General features: G+C 39.1%; 1 protein-coding gene across 2 annotated transcripts in view; it reads right to left on the bottom strand.

The window, feature by feature from the left end:
* Nucleotides 1-24,803, bottom strand: part of LOC131223893 (phosphatidylinositol 4-kinase alpha 1) — a 126,624-nt gene that overhangs the window by 27,083 nt on the left and 74,738 nt on the right. The window contains exons 18-23 of one of the 2 annotated variants that reach the window (XM_058219456.1): nt 21,811-22,077; nt 21,575-21,652; nt 21,310-21,357; nt 12,682-12,854; nt 12,405-12,600; nt 7,481-7,621 (exon numbers count right to left, since the gene is read on the bottom strand). In XM_058219456.1, the coding sequence (XP_058075439.1) occupies nt 7,481-7,621; nt 12,405-12,600; nt 12,682-12,854; nt 21,310-21,357; nt 21,575-21,652; nt 21,811-22,077 (903 nt within the window). The remainder of the gene's footprint in view (nt 1-7,480; nt 7,622-12,404; nt 12,601-12,681; nt 12,855-21,309; nt 21,358-21,574; nt 21,653-21,810; nt 22,078-24,803) is intronic. The other variant, XM_058219457.1, reaches the window with a different exon arrangement.

The raw sequence follows: 24,803 nt of genomic DNA, 5'->3' as shown, positions 1-24,803 counted from the left end.
AGTAGCTTAAAAACTCCCAGGTCTACGTGAAGGGGAGTCCCTTTTATGGCTCACTCTTCAAAGTTGTATGCATTCTCCCTCTAGTGTAATACAAAATTTCCCATTCCACTCTCATGTAATCTTGCATCCAAGCAAGTTCTTGGTGTTTAAGCATTTAGCTGTGCAAGTGAGGGATAGGGTTATAAGTGGTGTTAAGGCATTGTGGAAAATAGTGTGTAGAAGAACTTAGCAAGTTTGTGATAGTTGGTATTGGAGTGTGGTTGTTTTTGTGGCCATCATACCAACATTGAAGGTGACTACTATTGAACAGGCCAAGAGACAATCATCCACGCACAATAAGAGGGATTGGTACAATGACTCAAGGGTATGGTGATGCAGGACATGAAATTCAACTAAGATGTGCAAGATTTTCAGGCTTTAGATCACACTAGTTCAGAAACAATTACACAAAATTCCACATGCCACACAAAAGTTCAAACACTCAATCAAGAGGAATCTTATGCGAATCCAGGCCTACACATGCTAGGGCCGGATCAATCAAAATTATAAACCAAACAAGAATCAAAGGAGGGTAAATTCATCCACACATGCATAGAAATAATTCCCCCAATCCAAGGGATTCAGAAATTTCAATTCGGGGAACCCTAAGGTTAAAGAAAGGGCATAAAATTGGGGATTTGAATAATTTAGGGTTAGGTTTAGGGATTTTGGGTGAAAGAGGAGTGAAAGAGAGGAGAGAGACGAACCAGAGAAGTACCGCACGTGTGGACAACAGCAATGGCCCAGACGCACGTGCGTGTGATCCCAGCCACACATGTGTGGGGCTCACTATTCAGAAAAAGGTCAACTTGGCCCTGGTTGGCCAGGCATGGACTCCAAAACTCCCAAATTTCAGCTCGATCCAATGCACGGTTTGTGCGTGGTGCTCCACCAAAGTTTCAGCCCTTCCGTAGGGCCAAATTTTGAAATTTTGCTGTAGAGAGAAAAATGGCTGCAATTGAGAATGGATTTGAAGCGCAGATGATTGTAGGAGAAGAGAAATGTAGATGGAAGAACGTGGGCGCGAATCAGGATAGGTGAGGCTTCGCACCACGGTAGTCAGCCTTTCGAGAAAAGGAGGGTTTCACACCCAATTGAATCTCTACAACTCAGAAATTTAGAGGAGCAATAAAACGCAAAAATTTTATTAATCTTCACTGAGAAAAAAAAAAGACTACAAGGGGTGCTTATTTATAATAAAACCCTATACCCCAAAACTCGCGCCACGTGCACAACCTATTAATTGGAGATGAAGTAATCAAAAATAACAATTAATCAAAGTAATCGAAACCATCCATGATATTCCTAATAAGAATAATAAGCAAATCCCAAAATACTAGATTAATTATAATAGTGGGCCACGATCATGAGAACCCATGGTGGGGTTCACATGACCATCGGGTCCACTCCAATGAACCAAAACGCAGTCCTCTAACTAAGATGCCTTCCATGGACGTTTTCATCGATCCAGATCGATGGTGGGGCCCTCCTTGCGTACGTGCGTGGGGGGGGGGGGGGGGGCGGCGGGGGCGTGCGTGTGCTCGTGATGTCCCCATCATATGGACCCCGGTTCCTTGGAGGATCACACTGGCAAGTTGGAGCTTGTTATCATTATTCCGAGTATCAACGATATTATCAGTATCACAGCTCACCAATATCGAGAATACCAGTAGTATCAGAAATTCCAGGTATCAGCACTATATTATCAATATATCAGTAAGTATCACCAATGTTTCAACTGTGTAAATTCCGATGTCACTTGGATTGCCAAAAATTTGTTTACTAAAAAGAATTATCATTTCAAAAAAATTTACGGGTGTGGGGTTATATGATGAAATGCATGTTTGCATGTTTGTATATGCATGCATGCATGGATGGTTGGATAGATAGTTGGATGGATGGATGAATGTATGTGTGTGTGTGTGTGAATGCATGCATGCATGTATAGATGGATGGGAGGATCATACATATGTGTATATATGTATATTCCATTGTATGCAATGTTCGAAATATCGGTATCGCGTTACGTATCGCACCCTTGGGATACATATATTTATCGATTATCGCATGGGATATATCGTTTGTATTAGGTAATTTATAGAGCTTTTTAGGAAACATGGGGAAACATTGGGGAAATGGTTGAATTTTTCAATGAAACTAAATAGATTGTTAAAAAAAAACACCTTAATACACACTTTTAAATCATAACATCTCACAAGGGAAGTGCACATAATAGGTTTCATTTGTATAGGGTCCTAAGCTATGCACTGTTTGACTGAACTAATGCAACTATATTAAAATTGAATGCATAGCATTTAAGAGTGCGTGTGATGATCATTTCATCAAACACTCCTAAATACTTCGAAATTAGTCTCAACTAACGGCTAGTTGAATGAAAATTTGTAGAAAAAATTAATATTTTAATAATTTTTTATTAATTTTTAGTTAAAAATGATTTTTATTTTCCAAAAATTGACAAGGACTTAACAAATCAGTAGATCAACCCTCATACATGCTTGATTTCATGTTTGGAGTGCAACATTACAAGCAAATTGGGAGAAATTGGGGAAATTTCAAAATTTTCCCTCGGTCACCAATACATTTCCGAGTACCAGCGATAATATCGGCGATATCGATACATGTTTCTATATAACCAGCTAGTGATACATGTGAATACTGATACTATGAACACCACTTGTCATTGCCGAAGGGGATGAAAATTTGTGGAACTTGGAGTGAACCCAACAAGTTTATGCTGATGCAATTGACTAGATCAATGGTGAGATGGAAAGTACAATGGAAGCGCTTAAAGGCCAAAATGTTGAGATGTGCGAGGTAAAAGGAGATTGAGCATCTACGTGCTAGGATCGTGATTGACAAGGTCATGATGAGTAATGAATATGCTTCATGAAGCTCACAAACTTAGGGCCCCTTATTCTAAGTGAGATAAGGGATGCCAATGAGCAGGAGAATTTATCATGGCAAATGGAGCAGCACTTTCAGGCTTTTAAGTTGGTGGATGATGATGCCAAATCATATACAACGTTCATGTATGCCACCTACAATGTAATGTTGAGGTGGCACAGGATAGTGGAGGCAGTCATGGAGAAGGGTCTCTATGCCATCAAAGGAGTTCAAGGAGTTGAATATGCAACTCCTTCCTAAGAAAGTGGAGTATTTTACAAGGAAGAATCTGACTGACACACTACACACATTCGATAATGAAGAAATTCACGAGATTGATGTTGGACATCATGGACATGATGAAAAAGGACAACCTTTTCTTCTTGAATGGCCTTCAACCATCAGCAGAGCAGGAATTGCAATATTGTGGGGTGCAAGATCTGGAATATACATTGGTAGCAACCAAGTGGCCATTGGGGAGGAGCTCCAATAGGCCTAGAATGCTTCAATGACCAAATCTGTGAATCACGACAACAATGAGAATTGTGGGGTAGACATGAAATACAACAAGAAAAAAGGATTTCAGAAGGCCACAAGAAGGTAAGGGCAAGCCCAAGAAAAGGAAAAAGAAGCTGGGGCTGTTTTATTTGTGACGTTGACCATTAGGCAAGTGCGAGCCCATAATGGCAAGCCCTAAACTCAACCGAAGTCAAAAGGGAGGGTGAAGAGGCAAGGACGGGGGTGATCCAACTGCTTGGAGGAATTAAGTTGTGAGGAGTCCAAAATACTTAAAAGAGTTAAAGTATGTCAGTGTAAAAATCAACAGGAAACCCCCTCAAGCCATGGGGACATAGGAGCGACTCGTAGCTTTATCTCAAGTGAGGTGAGACGACTAGGGAACATTACTGAAGGACTCCAAGAAGATGAAGATAGTCAACTCAGGAGCCAAATCCATTGAATGTGCAACTGAGGGCATGGAGCTAGGCATCAATTGGTGCAATGGCAAGATAAGTCTATCCATTTCTTCGCTAGACAATTTTCAACCATCTTGGGCATGGCTTTCCTAAGAAAAACTAAGGCGATCTCCAATGCCCTTCCTCAACTTAGTCTACATCATTAGTATGGGATTTCCATGCATGGCACCAGTGGGGTGCATGGGGAAGGCAAAAGTTGAGAGGGTCTCGACTTTGCAAATAATCAAGATTCTATAGGAGGGTGAGTCCACACATGAAGGAACCAAAGTGAAGGAGAAGGGAAGGATGTAGGAGAAACACTTTCTCAAGAGTATAAGGTCCTTAGGTCTTAGGGAGAACAAGGACGATCTACTAGAACAAGAACGTTAGCAATACTTAAAGAGTCTGACAAGATGATGGAGTACAAGCCCACGCAAGGAAACCAGGTGGCCGAGGTGCAAAGTAAGGAGGTAGAGATTGCCTCACTTAAATCAAGGGAGCTCGGGCTATAATCAAGTGATTGAAAGGGAGCATGCTCGACTACATAAGGGAAAGGTCAAGGCATTGCCCACTGACTAAAGGCCCTTTGGGCTAAAAACTTTAGAGGGGTGGTCTCTTGGTTACAAAGGGAGATGGGCTGTATGATGAAGTGGGCCGACCCAAGGGGGAGTTGCTCGAGGGGAGGATAGTTGTGGTGCATTGATGGAGGATAGGGCAACGGCCACCCCACACACTACTCGGAGCAAGATGAGACACTATGCCAGTTCAAGGATCAACCCTACAAAGGTTCCTCCACGAAAGCTTGATGAGGGCACTAACGTAATACACGGGAGAGAATTGTCACGAGCATGATTTTGACTCATGGCTTGGACATTTTTAGTTGTACTTGTACCGATGAGACTTGTCCATAGCAGAAGAGTGTACAAAAATATAGAGTTACTAGAGCCTTGTAGTGTTGAATTCTAAAGTAGTTAGCACTATCGTAAAGTTGCGTAGAGATCTCTAGAAAGTTCTAGGGGCCTGTTTGGGCGGTGGGATTAGCAGGGATTAGGTGGGATGGGATTAAAAAAACATAATTATTACCCATGGCAGGGACTGTCCCCTGTTGCATGGGATAAGATTAATGTCATGCTTTGTTGATGATACAGTGGTACAGTGAATGGATATACCCACCATCATTTGAAATCACTGAGAATAACACACATATGTTATATCTAAACTGTTCATTTGTTTTGTAACCTCATTTTATGGTATGGGCCTAAAAACGAGGTAGATCCAAAACTTATGTGGCCCCAAAGAAATTTTCAATGGTAAGTATTCAATCCCTGTTGCTTTCTATGGTGGGTTCCACTTGAGCTTTAGATTTACCTGATTTTTTGGCCCATGCTCTAAAATAATCTCGATAAATGGGTGGACGGTGTGGATATAGCCCACACATCATGGTGGGACCTACACAACTTGCTAACATTGAGTGAAAGTGGCACATGACCCAATGCAATTCCATTTAATGTAATTCCAAGCTTTTCCATTTCTTCCCAAACATAGAGTGGAATTGGCACGGAACCAGATGAATCCCATCCCACCTAATCCCTTCCAATCCCACCGCCCAAACAGGCCCTAGAGTTCTTTGGTGAGTTTTGGTAGCTAATTGAAGTGTGGAAGAGTCTAGAAAGATTTTAGAGCCTTGCTGACCATTGGATGAATGCCAAATGGCATAATCTTAACCATTGATGTAAAATAGATAGAAGATTCCTAGGTCTGACTCTACATAAAAGGGAGTACCCTTTATTTCAAACTTGTTCCTCAAAGTTGTAAGTATGCATCCTTTTGTGTAATGCAAGCTTTCCTATTCCACTCTCTTATGTCCTCTTGAGTCTCTTGCATCCTAGCTAGTTGATGCCTAGCATTTTGCATTGGGGTATTATAGGAGTGCTAAGCACGAAGCCTTGGAAGATTTCTTGCATCTTCAACACAGTCCAGGAACTATATTTTAATTTGAGTGTCTCGTTTAATCAACACTAAATCATTGCTCATAACAGGTATCAGATCAGTGAGACCACATGGTCATAGAGAAAAAAAATCCGTGTGCTACAAAGATGCATCACAACCATGATGTGTTACATGTTATGTTTCATAAAAATCATATGGTAAATGGCAAACACTATAGTCAAGGTATCAACAACTATAACGGTGGTCAAAACACCCAGCCTTATGGCCATCATGATAAGGACCATAATGGACCTGTATGATTGAATTTTTTAAAAAGAAAAAATGTATCGGCCTGTTTTGGCCATTAGAGGACCGTTACGGGCCTTCCTTTTTTTTTTTCAAATAGGCATTAAGGCCAATGCCGTTACCATTACATCACGGCCATTACGCTCATAAGGTAACCACTTTTGAATACCAATACTACAATATGTCAAATACCGACATGAGCATAAACAACGTACACATGTACCAACATGGCACCATGCAGACATCCAAGTAAATGGACCCCACCATTTTCTATGCCCTGGCCAAAAAATCGAACTCATTTGGAGGATCACATCATAGGAAAAAATGGACTCAAAACTCGAAATGGCATAATGAAGATCAAGAGATCAATCATACCATTGTGTTCAGGTCGAAGAACAATACCTAAGTTCTGTTTTCCACACTATAAATGTTGAAAGTTTATTCGCATGTTCTGTTTTTTTTTTTATGTTCATTTTTTAATATTTATTTATGAATTATTAAAATTATATGCGTGAAACACAATCAATCTACTAATTGATCTATTTCAAATACCCTACTATATCATATCATGGTCTAAGCCAGATATCTAAAAGCATCACTATATAATGTATATGGGAACTGCTAACGCACCTTCCTTCATGGAGACATTGGCAACATCTCCAAAGCTTTTAATGAACATGTCAGATGGCAAATTATCATCTAGATAATGCATTCATTCATGCCACTATAGCCATGGTGCAGAAAGGTCATGCCAATCAGTCTAAATCTTTGAATGCGGTCCACTTTGTTAACCCAATGTTTTTTATGTCCCATATATTGGATGGTTAGCATCATCAAACTAAAGTGCTGCTTTGAAATCATAAACAATACATGGTGGAGTCAATTAAATAGATGTTTCAGGATGACCATTGGGCCTATTGTGTCTCTCCGCACAATCCTGACCATTCATTTTCATGCTATTCACTAGATGGTGAGGATCATCTTATCAGCATGATTTACCTCTAGTGGTGAATCAATGAACAGTCTGAATCAATAATTGGCCATCACGTATCAACTAAAAGCATGCTAGCATACACACAGCGCACACAAGCCCAAGCACACACAGGAAGATTTACATGTGATATATTTTGAAGTTGATGCTTTCATGAGTTTGACAGAGGTAAATCAATTGGACTAAAATAAACAATAATCAAATTAAACAACAAGATGGAAGATGGAACCGACAAAAACAAAAAATGGGTAGAACCATGAAGCTTCAGGAAAAAAAAAAAAAAAAAGATTGATACAATAAGGATGTCTTATTCTGTAGACAAAAAGAGAACACACCAAAACGAAAGAACCGTGTTCACCTCAATTATGCCTCTCTCAGGACCAGTTGGGAGAACACCATATGGAAAAACATAGAGATTAAGTCCAACTGCTTCAAAAATGTCTCTAAGGAGCGAAATCACTTGAAGAGCAAGGACATCTTGTCGACAATCATCACCAACCTAGAAAAAGAAAGTACTATAATTTATGCTATTGAATTTAACAATACTGATATATATATTACAAAAAGGGCCAAAAAAAAAACAGAGAATAAACGTGCAATTGAAAATGAAAAGAAAGGATTGAAATTTTGACAAGAGTACAAGTGAATTATTGCATTAACCTAATTTGTACAGGATGACATGCATTTATAGCTAACCCAGACCATAACTTTATAGTGTTGTTTCTTGGCCTAATTTCGTCGTTGACTTTCTACGAGGAAACAAACACAAAAACTGAGTAATGAGTACTTGACGATAGGTCACAATAGGTCAAGAAAATGAACTTTTATTTCTCAAAGGAATACATTCTCAACCTTCTTACAAAGAGTATTGTTTGATGGCTTTTGCTACTTGAGAGATTATCAGGCTTTCTTCTCTTCAGGAAACGGAGTTTTGTGCGTGTATTCCTGTTTCGTTACATTGCGACAACCAATCTTCAGTCCATATCGCCTCTAATCTGGTTTTCCATGAAAGAATCAAGCGTATAGAGATTGATTGTCATTTTGTAAGAGAGAGATTTTGTCCAAGTTGTTGTGTATTTTTTGTTGCATGTAATCAATTGGCTAGCATTTGTTAGCGCACTTATTTGTATACCTTGTTTGTCAATCACGTGTGTCTGTGTCAGGGAGTCGGTTGAGCCCTTGTAAGCTAAAGACTAAAGGCATATGAAGACTAGAGCATCAAGGAAGTGAAGAACCGGAATATGAGGTGCCTTGGTGACCCAAACAACACTTGAACCTCTAGATGATCCTTGCCTTTATAGGAAAACCTTATGTCATCATCCCTTAGCCTTAGGAGCCTAAGTGGAACATGATAAGATATGCTATAAGAGCTCTCAAGCTGCTGGAAAACAAACTGCCCAAACCAGCAGACTCAAGGGTGTGCACGAGCGGCGCTCGATCGACCGAACATGGCTAAAACTCCCAGCAAGCATCTGGCCTAAAATCGATTTAGTTCGAGCACTTGAGGCACAAGCTCGATCAATCGAGGGATCTCTGATTCCTCTCAAGCAATCGAGCTCGATCAATCAAACAAGGCCAAAACTGTCTAACAAGTTCACTGGACCATTTTCGGCCTAGCTCGATCAATCGAGGACTAGACTCAATCGCTCGAGCCTCGCCGTTGGAGATCCATTGGAGCCTTTTGTTATAAATATTGCATTTAAATCTTTAGGCATTTCATGGGTTTTTGGTGCAATAGAAGCTTAGAAGATTCCCCACTCATATCCCACATTTTAAGCCTCTAAAACTATGAGACCTATCTTCCTTGTGATTCATCACTTGAAAAAGGATTCTAACCTTAATGAAGAAGATGACTTTTGTCTCCACCTAGTTATGGAAATTATATTTGAACCAATAGTCAAATCCTTGTCTAAGCCCTCTAAAACACCCATTTAGGTGAATCCCCTAGGATTACAACCTTCCATTAGTTGTAGGGGATTCACCCAACCTCCCATCACCTTGGTCACCTCAAAGGAGGATCACATGAAAGGTGTTTGATCTTGAAGTTGATGCATTGGCAACGCATAGGCATAAATGATCGGGGGAGCAAAAGGGGAGCTGATTAAAGTACGAGAATATCGATCAAGCAACCTGAGACAGCTCATCAAAGGAGTTCAATTTGACAAGTGTCAATTAGTGAGTCCATACTCTCCTTCCATGTGTAGGATTGAGGGTACTTTGTAACCTAAACTCGATATGTTCTTGTGTAGGGTCGAATTCACCAGACACGGGTATGTATGTGTTAATATCCATGGGAACCTCCAGCAAGAGTAAACGTAGGTCCTTGGACTAGGACAAAGGTTGTTGTTGGTTAGTTGATAGAAAACCAACTAAAGTTTCTTACGGAAGCCTCCAACAAGAATGTACGCTAGGTCGGTGAACCTAATTTAAAACCTCCGATAGTGAAATTCAGTACACCCATGGGTTGAGCGCGTCCGCCAAGAGTAGAGTAAGGAAATCGAACCACTATACATGCTTATGTGATTGATTGATGAATTATATATATGCATGATTAGATGAATGGATTTGATAGTTAGCACATACCAAACATACATGTACACTATCATTTTATTTATTTTTTTACTTTTTTGCAACTCAGCCCATCTCTTCAAAATCTCGAAATTGAAGCTCCTAATCCATGATTTTTCATCCAAAACATGAAAAACCATGGATTTGTAACAATTTGACACTGATTTAACATGATTTACAGAAGAAGAAGAAAGGACCGAAAATCGAAAATGCTCACCGGATCGAAATGTGAGATATATCGCACTACTTGTGAGTTTCGTATCGCACATGTGGGATACAAGATATATCGTGGGATATATCAGCCGATATCGTCGATATTTAAAACAATGCCCGCCACCACGCGCAATTTGAGCATTCTCATAAAAGCATGCAAGTGTTATCATCATCAAGAGATTGTGTGCAAGTTGGGCATGTGCATCTAGTCTTTTAAATAATGAATAGTGTGAAGCATAGCATTTGCTCCTTTGAAGGGTGAGGCATAAGCTACATAGCGCGTAGCATAAGATACCAGCAACTACTAGATTTTTAATCAAGGTTCTTGGTTGCACCAATGTCATGATATTTTGTAGCAAATTAGACTGATTAATAATGATATTCAACAAAATTTCATGATTTTTAGTGCAACAAAATGGAACCTAAAGTTATAGGAAATGGCAATGATTAAGTATAAAGGTAAAGAAAAAGCAATGAAACCGATTTAATATTGTTTTCTATATTATTTTACTAAAAGAATTAAAAATGCTAACTAATTTTTATTGGAAATGGAAAAATGTAACAAATCATTGAAAACATCATGTGAGTTATATAGCATGTAGCGTAGTTACGTAGCGTGTACTGTATGCAAATTATCATGTAAAGTAGGCTACGTAGCGTGTACTGTATGCAAATTATCATGTAATGTAGGCTACATGCGACTGAAGCTATTTTCATGCAACATTTATGCTGCAACTTGAGTGAGTGTATAAGAAGTATGAGTATGAGTTTGAGTTTTGTGCATTTTCTATTTGGTGCTCCTATCATAGTACCATACAATAAGATGTATTGTTTACAGTTTCTTTACAAATAAGAGCATTAATGGTAAAGAGATATCCAGCTCTCTAATCCCCTTGTCTTTTCTCCTCTCTGTTTGTCTATTCTTCTTACCATTAACCTCATCAGCCTCGAATCTTAAATAGCAAAAGGCAATATACCAGAAGATTGGCTAATGATGATTTAATTACATAAACATGGCCCTTGAAAGAAAGATAATTACTTTTCCAGGTATCAAGTTCTCTAGTTTCACAATGATTATGTCCAAATGGACATGGACCATGGACCAGCGCAATTGGGATAACCAAATTTCGTAGGCAGCATGTTGCTTTGGAATGCAGAACTGTGGCTAACATCTTCAAAGAGCTGTATTCTTCTATGATTCATACAATGGCACTTACTCTGCTTTTGTAAACCCCACTTCTTCCAATGTCAATTGAAAACCCCAATACTGCTTCGAAGCGCTTTAGGAGTTAGGATGCCTTTCAGATTAAGATACTTGTCTGACCGACCCTTTGCACATAAAAAGGGGGTTTCACCCAGAAACTAAAGGCATGAGATTGACATCAGCAATTTTCCCAAAGAAAAAAAAAAACACGATATGGAATTGCATTCTTCTCTCAAAACCAAGACCACCTGTGAAAAAATTGAAGAGAAATGGTGACTGGGGGTCCCCTCATCTGAGACCCCTTGAGCTCCAAACATAACTAATAGAGAGCAGTGAAGAATAACTGGGACAGAGAAACGTAGTTCAGAAAATTTCAGGAGGATTCTTGCTAAGATTTCCTTGAACTGTTTCAACTAAACTGTTCTATTACTCCCCCAAATTCTCCAAATAGTAAGGAAATGGGTCAAATAAAGCAGCAAAGAGAGGATTTCATCATATCACATGAATCATCGAAATCAAGAGTTAGCAAACATTAGATGTCAATATATACCCATCCATGACAGGCATATTCCAGAGTTCTTTTGTTCTTTAAAATCTTAGTCATAAGTGTTTGTAAAAGAATTTTCTAAGTGTTTCTTCTATTTTACTTTCTCAATTGTCTTTAGGGAATTTTTGGTCAAGATGTTAGTATCTACCTGTATGCATTAGTGAACTCAAAATCATGGCAAACAACACCACAATTAGTTCTCATTTTCATATGGTGCTGGAAAATAGATTGAATCTTGCAACTAATGAAAGAACCAGTTCTAACAGATGATGCTGTCAGAGTCGGAACTCACATTGAAACCGAATTTTAATGTACATACAAAAGATCCTTGGAAAAAGAAAGTCCTCAATTTCATTCAGAATTATTTATCAGTCCCATGATTTATATAACAGTGCCCATTCTGTGAGCATTCATTCAATTTGCTATAATGTGAAATGACAATGCCAATCACGCATGAGTCATGACAGATTAGTGATTGGATGTATGCTGTCAAATAGAGTTGAATGAAGTACAACATGACACTCAGTACCCTCATTCAACAATTAAATTTGCGGAAGAAATAGAACTCTTTATGTCAACTTCAAAAGTTATTTCCAAGACAAACAAGAAATTAAAATCTGTGATACCCAGAGTAATTTAAAGATCATTTTAGTAATGACAATGCCAGTAGCTGTGAAAGATGTCACAAATGGATACTTCAGGCTTATTCAACAAGTGAGCTGATGCATATCCATACAGAGAAAATCTCACCTTGAAGATGCAGGCTTGTGGTTTTACATCATTGTGATTTCCATCCCTGTCCACTACATCAAATGTGATCATTATTGGAACTTTCGCAGCAGACTGTAGAGCAATCCCACTATCCACCCGAATGCCACGTACAAGCTTGTTTGTAGCAGTAGGTAGATAAAGATCATCCCCTTCCATTTCTATTTTCTCCAGTTCTCTGCAGGAGGAAAGCAAATTAAACAACTACGTTAACTGACATGGATAACATAATGTACAAATTCTAAAGGTCAAATCATACCTCCGAATACCAGCACGACGCTGTTCCTTTGGTAGTGGAAAGAGAACACCAGAAATAGATGTGACTTTGTCAAAAAAATTAAACTCCCGTTGAAACATGTCCCGGGCCTCAGGAGTGAAGCTATCAATTATCCTTTGCCTAAGAATAGGCAACAGTTCTTGGAAAGAGGCATTCTGGAATAATGACAAGCATAAAGACACATCAACAAGAAAGGTATTAGTATAAAGACAAGAAACATTCAGTCATAGAAATAAGAATATCAAACCCATTTAAAAAGCAGTAAAAACATGACAGATGAAACACTCAAGCAATAGAAAATGATGACACACTGCCCACAACCATGAGAAAGTAAGATTTTGGGAGGAGGATCATTGGGGTGGATGGGAGCCGCCTCCAGCCAACAAATGTTTTAGAATCTATTAACCCAAAACCTACAAAGAACACTATTGTCATATTGTTATGAGGTTATAACATGAGGTTATTGGAGGAACAGTAGATTGGAACATGATCTTTAGAAGAGTCCTCTTGGATTTTGAAGCTAAAGTCTTTAGTGTTAGTGCATTGATTTGTGCATCTTGTTTCTCAATAACGTGATTCCTTGTGTCATGTAGTTGGTTGAGCCTCTGAAAGCTGAAGACCTAAGACACAAGAGAACAAGAGCATCAAGGAGCAAAGAACAGGTAAATGAGGTGACTTGGTGACCCTAACCCTTGACCCAAAACAACCCTTGAACCTCTAGATGATCTTAGCTTAATAGGTAAAGCTTATTGATCATCAATTAGCCTTAGAAACCTAATTGGAACATGATAAGTAAGGCTAGAGGAGGTGCGAAGCTACTGTGAAAACATAGGCCCGTAACAGCAGATGTCGAGTGGTGCTCGATCTCATCAAACAGACCTCGAGAGGTATTCAATGGCATCGAAAACCCGCTCGACAGCATCGAATAGATAGGCAGATATGTCTAGCAAGAATTGATCATTTTATCTGATTTTCTCGATGGCATCAAATAAGTAACTCAGATATGTCCAGAAAGAACAAATCATATTATTTAATTTTCTCGATGGCATGAAGGTACACCTCGACGCCATCGAAGACCAATCAATGGCATCGATAGAGCCGTTATTTGCTCATTTTCTGATCTTTGGAACTCGAACTTCTTATAAAGGGCATTCGGTTCTTAAGCATTTACATGGTTTTTTAGTGTAATAAAAACTTAAGTGATTCCATGATCATATCCCTCATGCCAAGCATCTAAACCAAAGAGTTCTAAGTCATCTTCCTTGAGATAAACACTCTAACAAGGATTCTAACCTCCACCTTGAAGATGTACTTGAACTTCTCCACTTTCTAGAGATTAGACTCAACCTCTATAGGCATACAATTGTCTAAATCCTCTAGAAGACTCATTTAGGTGAATCCCCACAGAATTACGACTTCTCATTAGTTGCATGAGATTCAACCAACCTCCCATCACCTTGGTCACCTTAAAGGAGCGCTACATGCACGGTGTTTAATTTTGGAGTTGAAGCCTTGGAAAAGCATCGGCATCATGATCGGGGGAGCAAAGGGGAACTGATTGAAGCATAGGAGAGCACTGATCAAGCAACCCGAGAGGGCGCTACAAAAGAGGCCCAATCCGACAAGTTGTCAAGTGTAAGAGTATGTATATTGTCTTTCTTTGTTTAGGATTGAGGGTAAGATTTTGTGACCCAAACTCGACTACGTTCTTGTGTAGGACCTTTGCTCTTATGTAGGGCCTAAATCAAGTCCCCTTGTAGGCCACCGAACACGGGTGCATACGTGTTAGCCTCCGTGGGAGCCTCCGGCGGGAGTAAACGTAGATCCTTGGACTAGGACCGAGGTTATTGGTTAGCCTAAGGAAAACCAACTAAAGTCTCTTTCAGGAGCCTCCGACAGGAGTGTACGTCAGTAAGTTCTTGTGTAGGACCGAGGTTTGTAGCGAACCTATGGAAAACCATATAAAGTCTCTTGCGAGAGCCCTTCCTTGTGTAGGATTGGAAAGGTTAGAGGTTAACCTGATTTAAAACCTCTGACAGTGAAATCCAGTACTTTCATGGGTTGAGTGCGTCCACCAAGAGTGGAGTAAGGAAACCGAACCACTATACATGCTTGTGTTTGGGATTGTCATTTGCGCACTTGTTTAATTATGTTTATGTGATTGAATGTTTAATTATATGAATACATGATTAGATGAATGCTGAGAGTTCATAGTTAGCACATCACACACACACACACACACACACACACACACACACACACACACGCACGCACGCACGCATGTACACTATCATAATTATAGACAAGTTACTGAATTGGCATATCATTAGTAGTCTATGTGATTGGACCCTGCATTGGCTTGGAAGCCTTAGATTGATTGCCTTACTTCACTTGATTGCATGTTAGCCTAAGTGGGCAATTGCGTATTAAAAGACAAAGCTTCCGCACACGCAACCATGGTAATCTCATTACACCACAAGTGAATTTTCATTTAGAAGCTTCAGAAGAGGTGAGAATCCATTTGGATGTGAAGGGATGAAAGAATTTGGGCTCCTTGTCCACATGGTATATTCACTACCAAAGCTTTCTTTAAAGCCTTGGTTCCAAAAATGCCCATATATGAAGGTTTGCGTGTCAACACCTGTTAATCCAACCTAGGATGCTAGCTTATTATTAGATGACCAAGACCACCAAAACCATAATCTTATATCACCTCCAACATTAGAACTATCACTAGTCAAAACTAGTTTTAGGCAAAGAAATCAATCGGCCACTTCATCAAATTAGGTGCCACCATATTTGATCTAAGAGCTTATTGGAGGTCTGTTGTTGGGTTCTTTTAAATATCAAGACAAAAGCATTTTCTTGTGGCTTGGCTATCACTTTATATTGTGTCAACAGCAGATCTGGAAAGGATTACATAAAACAATATTGTTCTTGGAAATAAATATGAACATAATGCCTTGGGGGTTGTTACAGATTCCTAGAAGCTTAATAGAATGTAGCTTAACTACTCAAGTAACCAAAGGTGAGTGGGGATTGGAGCATTATTAAAAACCATAGAGGTGATAATAAATTGGCAACCATAAAGGTGACATAAAGTTGTCTTGCTTGTATAGTTGGTGTTGGTGACTTCAGTGCAAGTAGAAACTAGGGCCATAGCAATGGGTGTAGAGTCACTTTCTAGCCACGGAATCATGGAGGTAGACACTAAACACAGTTTTCTGAGCATTCAGGATTGTGTGCAACCAATACTTTTAATATCTTTCCATATCAAATATATCTGTTATCCCAGCTGGGCGATACGAAATCCAGCTTTAATATCCGGTTTTCATGGTATCGTGCAATATGCCACGATATTGTGCTACCACACTCCCCCTTTATAAATTCATAATGTATCATGCAATATATCGATTTCGAGTGCAATATCAAAAGGGATAAAAGAAATCTAGAACCTTTTTGCCTCAAAAATTCTCAAAAAAATCACACCAAAAAAAAAAAGTTTTTCCTAGTACATTGTAAGGTGATTTTGACCAATCCACTCTAGTTTGTTGAAAGAATAATATTCAAATTTCTCCAAAATCATAATCGGAAGCTTCTTGGGGTCAGATTCTAAAAGGTTCGTATTTTTTAGCTTTGATTCTTTTTTTCATTTTTATGTTGTAAATAGTGTCAAATGGTAAGAAATCCAAGATTCTTCATATTTTGCAAAAATTATAAATTTGGACCTTTGGTTTCAAGATTTGGGGGAGATGGGCCAAGCTACGGAAAATTAGAGAAAAATTGAAATTTTGTCATTTTTTTCCAAATCAATTGCAATCTTAATGTCCAAACACAAAATCAAACATGTATATAACCTGATTTACACATTCTTAGGAATTTGGGGACTTTTTGGAGAAAAAAGAAATTTTTAATTAAAATTAATTGAAGTTTGAAAAAAATATTTTTTTTTCAAAATCCACAGTAATAATTTTCTACTTCTTTTGCTTTTGAATATATGCTTGTGTTTCCATACATGTATTCTTACATTTATGAATTTTATGAATTGACTATGCATATAGTAGCATCAGTTCAATCAGACAGCACATAGATTAGGACCCTATACAAAGAAAACCCATTATATGCACTTTTTTGTGGGTTTTTTCATTTCTAAGTGTATATTGGTGTCTTTTTTAACAATCTCTGAAGTTTCATCAAAAATTTCGACCAATTTCTCAATGTTTCCCCATGTTCCCCAACAACAGCGATAAATTACGCAATACAACCGATATATCCCGTGCGATAACCGATATGCATCTGTATCCCAAGGGTGCGATACAACGCAATAACAATACGGTAAACATTACATACAACTGTACATATTATAGATAACTATATGCGAAGTTCATGTATATCTATACAAAACTCTTATAGATCTCTACAAGTCTCCTACCTCTTCTATATATACCTGCCAGTCTCAATGAAATAAGCATAATACAATTTTCACAATATAGTCTCTAGTGATTTAACATGGTATCTAGCCATAATTGGCCTTGATGATGACGATTCATCTCCTGTGATTCCCACCATTCATTACCCAATTGTATCTCCGTCTACTTGTCAAAATTATCCATAATCATCTTTGTTAAAACCATCACAAAATCCGGTGCCGAAAACCTATCCGAACACATCATTGTTTCCTCAACCCGAGCAACCTTTGTGATGCAGGACATGAAAATTTAAACATGATATGCAAGATTCCATGCTTTAGATCATACTAATTCAGAAACCATCACACAAAATTCCACATCCCACATAAGGTCAAGCACTCAACAAGGGGAATCTATGTGAGTCCAAGCCTACACATGTTGGGGCTGGATCAATTAAAATTATAGACCATACAATACTCAAAGGAGAGTAGATTCAGCTACACATGCACAGGAATGTTTTCCCCAATCCAAGGGATTCACAAGTTTCAATTCGGGAAATCCTAGGGTTAGAAAAGGGGGCAAAGAAATTGAAATTTAAGACAATCTAGGGTTCGGGTTAGGGAAATCAGGTAAGAGAGGAGTGAAAGAGAGGATAGAGCGAACCTGAAGCCAGCTCGCGCATGTGGACAGCAGGCCAGGCCTGACGCACGTGCGCTAATGGTTGTCCGCACGTGTGTTGGGCCCACAAACCCAAAAACCACCAGCCAGGGTCTGGTCACCGAATTTCAGCCCGATCCGAGGTCTAGTCTGGGCGTGGTGCTCTGCAGAAGTTTCAGCCCTCCTGCAGGGCCAAATTCTGGAAATCTATTGCAGAGAAGGATTGGCTGTAAAATAATGATGGATTTGAAGGTTGAATGGCTATAGAGAAAGGTGAATATGGATGATAGAAGATGGGGGCGAATCGAGATAGGTGTGGCTTCGCACCACGATAGTTGCCCTTCGTAGAAGGGAGGGTTTCGCACCCAATTAGGTTTTCACAACTCAGAGAGGAGCAGGAAAAACGCAGAAATTTTATTCAATATACAATGAGAAAAAAATACTACAAAGGGTGACTATTTATAACAAAAATCCTATACCTCAAAACTCGCGCCATATGCGTATCCTATTACTTAGAAATGAAGTAACCACAAATAACAACTAATCAATGCAATCTAAACCGTCTATGATGTTCCTAATAACAAACATAACCAAAACTCAAAGTACTAGATCGTTTAGAATAGTGGGCCACAATCATGAGAACCCATGGTAGGATTCACATGACGATCAGGCCCACTCCAAGGGACCAAAACGCAGTCCTCTAACTAGGAGGCCCTCCCTGAACGTCATCATTGATCCAGATCGATGGTGTGGCCCTCTTCCTCCTTGCATACATGTGTGGATGGGGGGGCATGCGTGTGGGCGTGATGTCCCCATCAACTCTCCCCTGCTTCGAAGATTTCACCACTGGCGAAACAAAACACCTGAACCACTCCAAGATGTTAGGATCAAGTCTCTGAAGCTCCCCTCAGTGAGTCACGTACTGTCTGAAGCTGGGCATGACTTCCACTTGACCAAGAACTTTTGAAATCCGTCGTCCGACGTCGATACTATCTGATAGTCCAGAATATCCTTTATCTCCTCTCTAGGTGTGGAAAGGGAAGGTATGGGAGGTAGAGGCTACAAAGAAGGGTCGGGAAGAGGCCATGGATCAAGGGACAGGTCTGGGGAATCAGGATGGTAGGGCGAAAGGCCGGACAAGTCCCCTAAAAAGCAAATAGATCCTCCACATTGAATGTGGAACTAATTCCCATGGATGGTGGAAGATCTACCACATATGCATTGAGACCATTTTGTTTTATAATTTTGAATGGTCCAGCGCTACGCTCGTGTAATTTACGAACGGCTCCCTGAGGGTACCGCTCGGGCCTGATGCGGACCATCACAAAGTCTCCTACATTGAATTCCTTGAAACGTTTATGCTGGTCTGCAGAAAATTTGTAATGTTCATTACTAGCAGTATCTTTCGCCTGATTTCTTAATGCAATAAATGAATGTGATGCGCCAAAGACTCTACAGACTCTGATGGCCTATGGGACTGACATATGGACAAGATCAATAGGCTTCCTAGGTTGATACATCCCAGACTGAATAGGAACAACATCACACCAAAATGTGTCTTTATATGATCCAAACTGAATAGGAACAAGACAACGGTGCGAGATTGGAATGGAAGTTTCATCAACCCAAGACTCTCTATAGGGTTGAGTATGGGATTCAAGTTTTAAGCCCAGGCGGCTCACAGTGCTAGTTAATGCCACATTGGTACAATCATCGCTATCCACGATCATCTCGCAGCTCCTATCACCCCATTTTGTGTTAAGTATCGGAGATCGTGTTGCGGCGCCAATCGTCGATATTCTTTGCTTATGCAAAGGCACAACGCATACCACAAGGGTCGCAGACTCTTGCGCTCCCTCTTCCTCATGCATATTCACACCAAGAAAAGGAATCGTCTTAAATAAAAGAAGCTGAAGGACTTGGTCTTCATCCAATCAAATATTGCGAGAACAATTCCATGTTAGGCAAGAAAAGCCTAGTTCATACAACCCCTATCTACTTAGATGAGTTGGATATAGATAATGAGTGGCTCGTAGAGACGGAGGACCCAGTCTTTGCTAGCAACAGGCTGACATGGGCCCAAGTTGAAGATGTCGCATACAGATCGGCACCTTGAGAAGGTAATTCCGCTCGAAGGCGGTGGAGAGGGGGGGCGAGCAAGACTTACCTTTGAGTTTTCATATTTTGATTTTCATAGCAACAATATCACCTTCTCTCAAGAGGGAAATTTAGTAAAATTTCCATGCACTGTTATCCGCACCGATGCATAGCACCTCCAAAGGACATATCTGGCCTCCCTTCTTTCCTATTCCAACCTTCTCTCTGCTCTTCAGCCCGATTTGTTAGCTCCATATTTTTCCTTCACTCCTGCCGTCCTTCATCTTTGACAACCACCATTACGCCGAGATATCTCCCATCCCATTTCTGGCCATCAATTACTTGAATCGCCTTATGTGCATCATCTTCATGTCAGTATCTTACATATGCAAACCCTCCGTTTCATCCCAATCTCCTATCCCTTGGGATGAAGACATTTGTAATAGATCCAAACCGAGAGAATCCTTCCACCAACTCTTTCTCAGATGTAGAATATGGAATGTTCCTGACATAAATTGAAAATGATCCAACCCTGGTCCTTCCTATTTTTCCTTGTTCTACTGGGATCCACTTCTCACCATGTGATAATTGACAATTTTGGCCAGTTGATACAGGAAGATACAAACTGACCACAGGCACCAGCCCTCCAAATTTGCTCAGAGTTCCAAACCTTCACTTGCTGACCGCGAGATGAGGAGGCATCTGGCCCATCCCCTCGATTCCACACACAAGCCACTGAAAGCAGGACCTCAATCAGACGGCCAACCAGCAAGCCCAAGATCCACCTCCAACACTAATGGATGGGGAGGCATCCAGCACATCCCCTCAATCCTTAAGGATAGTGTTCTAGCAAACTGGAGTTTTCTGCCTGCTACCACTTACTTTTGGGACTTAGACATGGCCAGGTAAGGCTTTAATCTTGTTATTTTGTTATTATGACTGATGAATCTTTATTCATACAAGAGCTTGCCATTTAATTTGAGATAAAGCAACATGGTATCTTGTGGGCCTAATTCATCTCAAGGAAACCAGCTAATATAGATTTTCACATAGTAAATGACCAGGAAGCATCATTAACTCTGCAATCTGCATTGGCAAACAGTATGCAGCTTACTTTGCCAATAGAACTTGGTAATACCATATTTCTCCATAAGGATCAAATACCTCATTGATATTGCAAAGAAAGGTAAATATTTTGCACCATTAATAGATTGATGTCAGGATTCAACACTCAATAAAGAAAGTTTTCCTCAACAAGCAACTCATAAATTTCTTGAATTTTATCGCCAAACATAAAATTACAGCAACAACTCCATATAGTATTTAAACTGCATTCAGGATTATCGGGTACATGTAGAAGCATAGAAACCATGCATTTTGAGTAATAGATCATGCCTAGAGTTAAACCAATAAATGCTCTACCAGATTTTAATGAAAAAATGCATACCTTAATGGCACCTGCTTCCTTTCCTGGTTCTGTAGGAAATGACTCTCCCTGCCATTCATTGTCAGTAAAATCATAAGATAGAAGGATATGAAAAATGAAAAACAATATCAGATGCTTTTTTCGTATAACAAATGGAATGAATCAATAACTGAAAATCATTGAGACCTAACAGTTCATTGCTGAGAATGCATGCATTTTTTTCAAATATCTAATCATTTGTTTGGATAGAACCTATTCAAGTACGTGTTTTTCATTGATTTCATACCTGAAGATGCCATATCAAAATATGAGCAAATATGTTACTTCTTTGAGCTGCTCCGAGTAAATACCCTTCTACTAACTTCTGCATTCAAACAAGAGGAATATCACATCTAGGAAGTAAAATTGGATTTACATACACATCCATTGCATGAAAAATAATTAAGAGACTCTAGGGCATGTGGATATAAGATCATATCAATAAATACTATTGTGAAAAAAAAAAAAAAAATGAAATCTCACCCCCTCATCATATCGGAGAGCCTGTACAAGCTGCGGCATAAAAAATGTAACCCGCTCTGGAGGATATGATTCCAAAACTCTAAGAACATAAGCCATGACACGAGGATGGCCCTTATATGGAGGAGTAAGGAACTCAAGAGCCTGTGTAATTGAACAAGCGGCCCAATGTGGCAATTGCTGCAATAATACTGAATTTTCATCAACTGCCTTTGGAGTAACAAAGAAAGGCAATGCTTCAGGTACTGTCCGGAGATCTAATATGTGCAGCTGCATAGGATACAACACTCTCAATTAGCACTAAAGTATTATGCAATGGTTTAATTGGTAGCAGTAAGAAATCGGAAAATGATTATTGCATATACTTACAAATGTTCTTAAGAACCAGAATGGTAAAACATTAGCCAGGAACAGTGTTTTTGGCAGCATATGCTATGTAGCGTAGCATAGCTAAAACACTACGTAGCATACTCTCATACTGTGACTCCCAGGTAGTGTACGCTAAGGTGGGTGAAGCGTATGCTACGCACTATGTAGCATGTAGCGCTGGTAGCATACGCTACCAGCAACACTATTTTTTTCAAGTATTCTTTAATATTTGTCTATGGGGTCTTTTGAAAATTGTGATGACTCACATACATTACACATGGAAACACTTTGCATCAATCTGGACCATCCAAAATGTGGTCCATATCATGCTGATTCTACATACACAAGCTTACACCCATCGGACAATCTTAATCATTTGATTAGGGGCTTGAAATTGTATGGCTGAAGACACTTCAGGTCTTATAAATGGTATCAGACTTGTAAGTTATAATAAATAAAAATAAATAAATAAAAATAAAAAATAAAAAATTAATAATAATAATAATAACTATAACTAAAGCTCTTTCGTAAAGGGTTTTTAAAACCCTATCGAGCTAGCGTCTGCTTCCAGCGCAAGAAAATTTGGGGATTTTGGATTTCCTAAAATACTAATCCTTTTGAATCAAAAATTTAGGGGGTTTGATCAGCCCTATTAAGGGAGAGACTGCGTGTGGAGTTTCAGCGGCATTGGACAACAAACGAAGGAGATGAGACGATTTCCCCAATCTGATGTCCGTGGGGCTGGAGGCCTTCGGATTTGATATTTTTGCTTGATTTCAAAGAAATTAAAGGTACGTTTAGCAGTATTAGCTTCATTTTGTAATATTGTTATGCTTTTTTTTTTCTTTTTTTTCCATATTTGATTGCTTTTTTTTTTCCATTTTTATTCTATGCATGGGTGCCATTTTTTCTTTTTAATTCCATCTCAGATTCTATTTTGTTTTTATTCCATCTCATGTGCTGTTTTCTCATTTTTCTATTTTTATTCCATCTGAGATGCTGTTTTTTTCATTTTTTTTGTATTCCATCTCAGGTGTTGTTTTTTTCTTTCTTTTTTATTTTTATTCCATCTCAGGTGCTGTTTTTTTTTTCATTTTTTATTTTATTCCATCTGTACGGGCATTGATTTACAGTTTTGTATTGAAATGTCCCACCTATAGCCTCATTTTGCGTGAAAATGGTCCATTTAGAGACCCGTTTTGCATGAAAATTTTGAAATGACCTATTTTAGTGTTGCATACACCACTGTTTTAGGACTAACTGAATTTGAAATGGCCTGTTACTGTATTAGTTGCTTAATGTTCACCTATTTTCTTTCTATAGTGTGGATGTAGCCCTACAAAAATTGTATATTTGTTGATTTGTGAATTTGTGATATTTCAGTAAATTAAGAAGAAGAGAATTGAGATTTCGGAAGGCAAAGAGAGAGATTTTTCATGGAACTATGTTATGGATGATCAGTCAAAAATACAAAGGAATTATGTACTATGCAAGTTTTGCGGGCAAAGGTGTACAGATGGAGTAACGCGCTTAAAGCGTCACCTGGCCGGATCCCGCATTGGAATTAAGTTGTGCCCAAAAGTAACAGAAGAAGCAAAGTTGGAGTGTGCAAAGGCTATCAAGGATTATCATGAAAAAAAATAATAATAATAATGAGGTGTTTTGTGACATTGGTAGAGGGAGGTCAGCATATTTATTGAAGTCTGGTAGTGTAGCAGGTGGTGCTAATGATAGTGCTATTGGTTCTGTTTATGGCACAGTAAGCCAACCAGTAAGAACAGGGGGTCCAATGGACCAATTTGTAAGTAGTGAACAGTGACGGGCAACATTAAATTCTAAGTGGAAGACGGAAGAAAGAAAAGAAGTTTGCAGGGTGATTGGGAGATTTTTCTATGTGAAATCATTGTCATTCAACTTATGCAATAGCCCATACTTTCCTCCTATGTGTGAGGCTATTGGAAAGTTTGGATCGGGTTAAAAGCCACCTTCTATGCATGAGATGAGGACATGGATACTTAAGGAGGAAGTAAATAATGTTGAAGAATTAATGAAGGGGTATAAGGAATCTTGGACAACATATGGCTGCACAATTATATCTAATGGTTGGATGGATGGGAAAAATAGAAGCATCATCAATTTCTTAATAAATAGCCCAGCTGGAACAATGTGTTATAAATCCATCGATGCTTCGGATTCTATAAAGAATGGAAATTTATTGTTTAAGTATCTTGACAATGTTGTAAAAGAACTTGGGGAAAAGAATGCAGTGCAGGTTATTACAGATAACCATTCAATCTACGTGAGTGTCGGGAAGAAGTTGATGGAGAAGAGAAAAATGTCATATTGGACTCCATGTGCCGGGTATTGCATTGACTTAATGTTGGAAGATATAGGAAAGATGAAGAAGTACTCTGAGACACTTGAGAAGGCAAGAGAAATTACAAAATTCATTTATGGGGATGGGATAGTTCTTAGCATGATGAGAAGCCTTACAAACAATAACGAGCTTCTACGGCCAGCAGTGACCCGCTTTGCCACTATGTACCTCACCCTTCAAAGTCTTTATAAGCAAAAAGCAGCTCTTCAACCCATGTCTTCATCAAAGAAGTGGTCATCTTGTGCTTGGG

This window comes from Magnolia sinica, chromosome 13 (assembly GCF_029962835.1).
Source record: "Magnolia sinica isolate HGM2019 chromosome 13, MsV1, whole genome shotgun sequence".
Lineage (NCBI taxonomy): Eukaryota > Viridiplantae > Streptophyta > Magnoliopsida > Magnoliales > Magnoliaceae > Magnolia > Magnolia sinica.
This window is presented reverse-complemented; position numbering and strand designations above follow the sequence as displayed.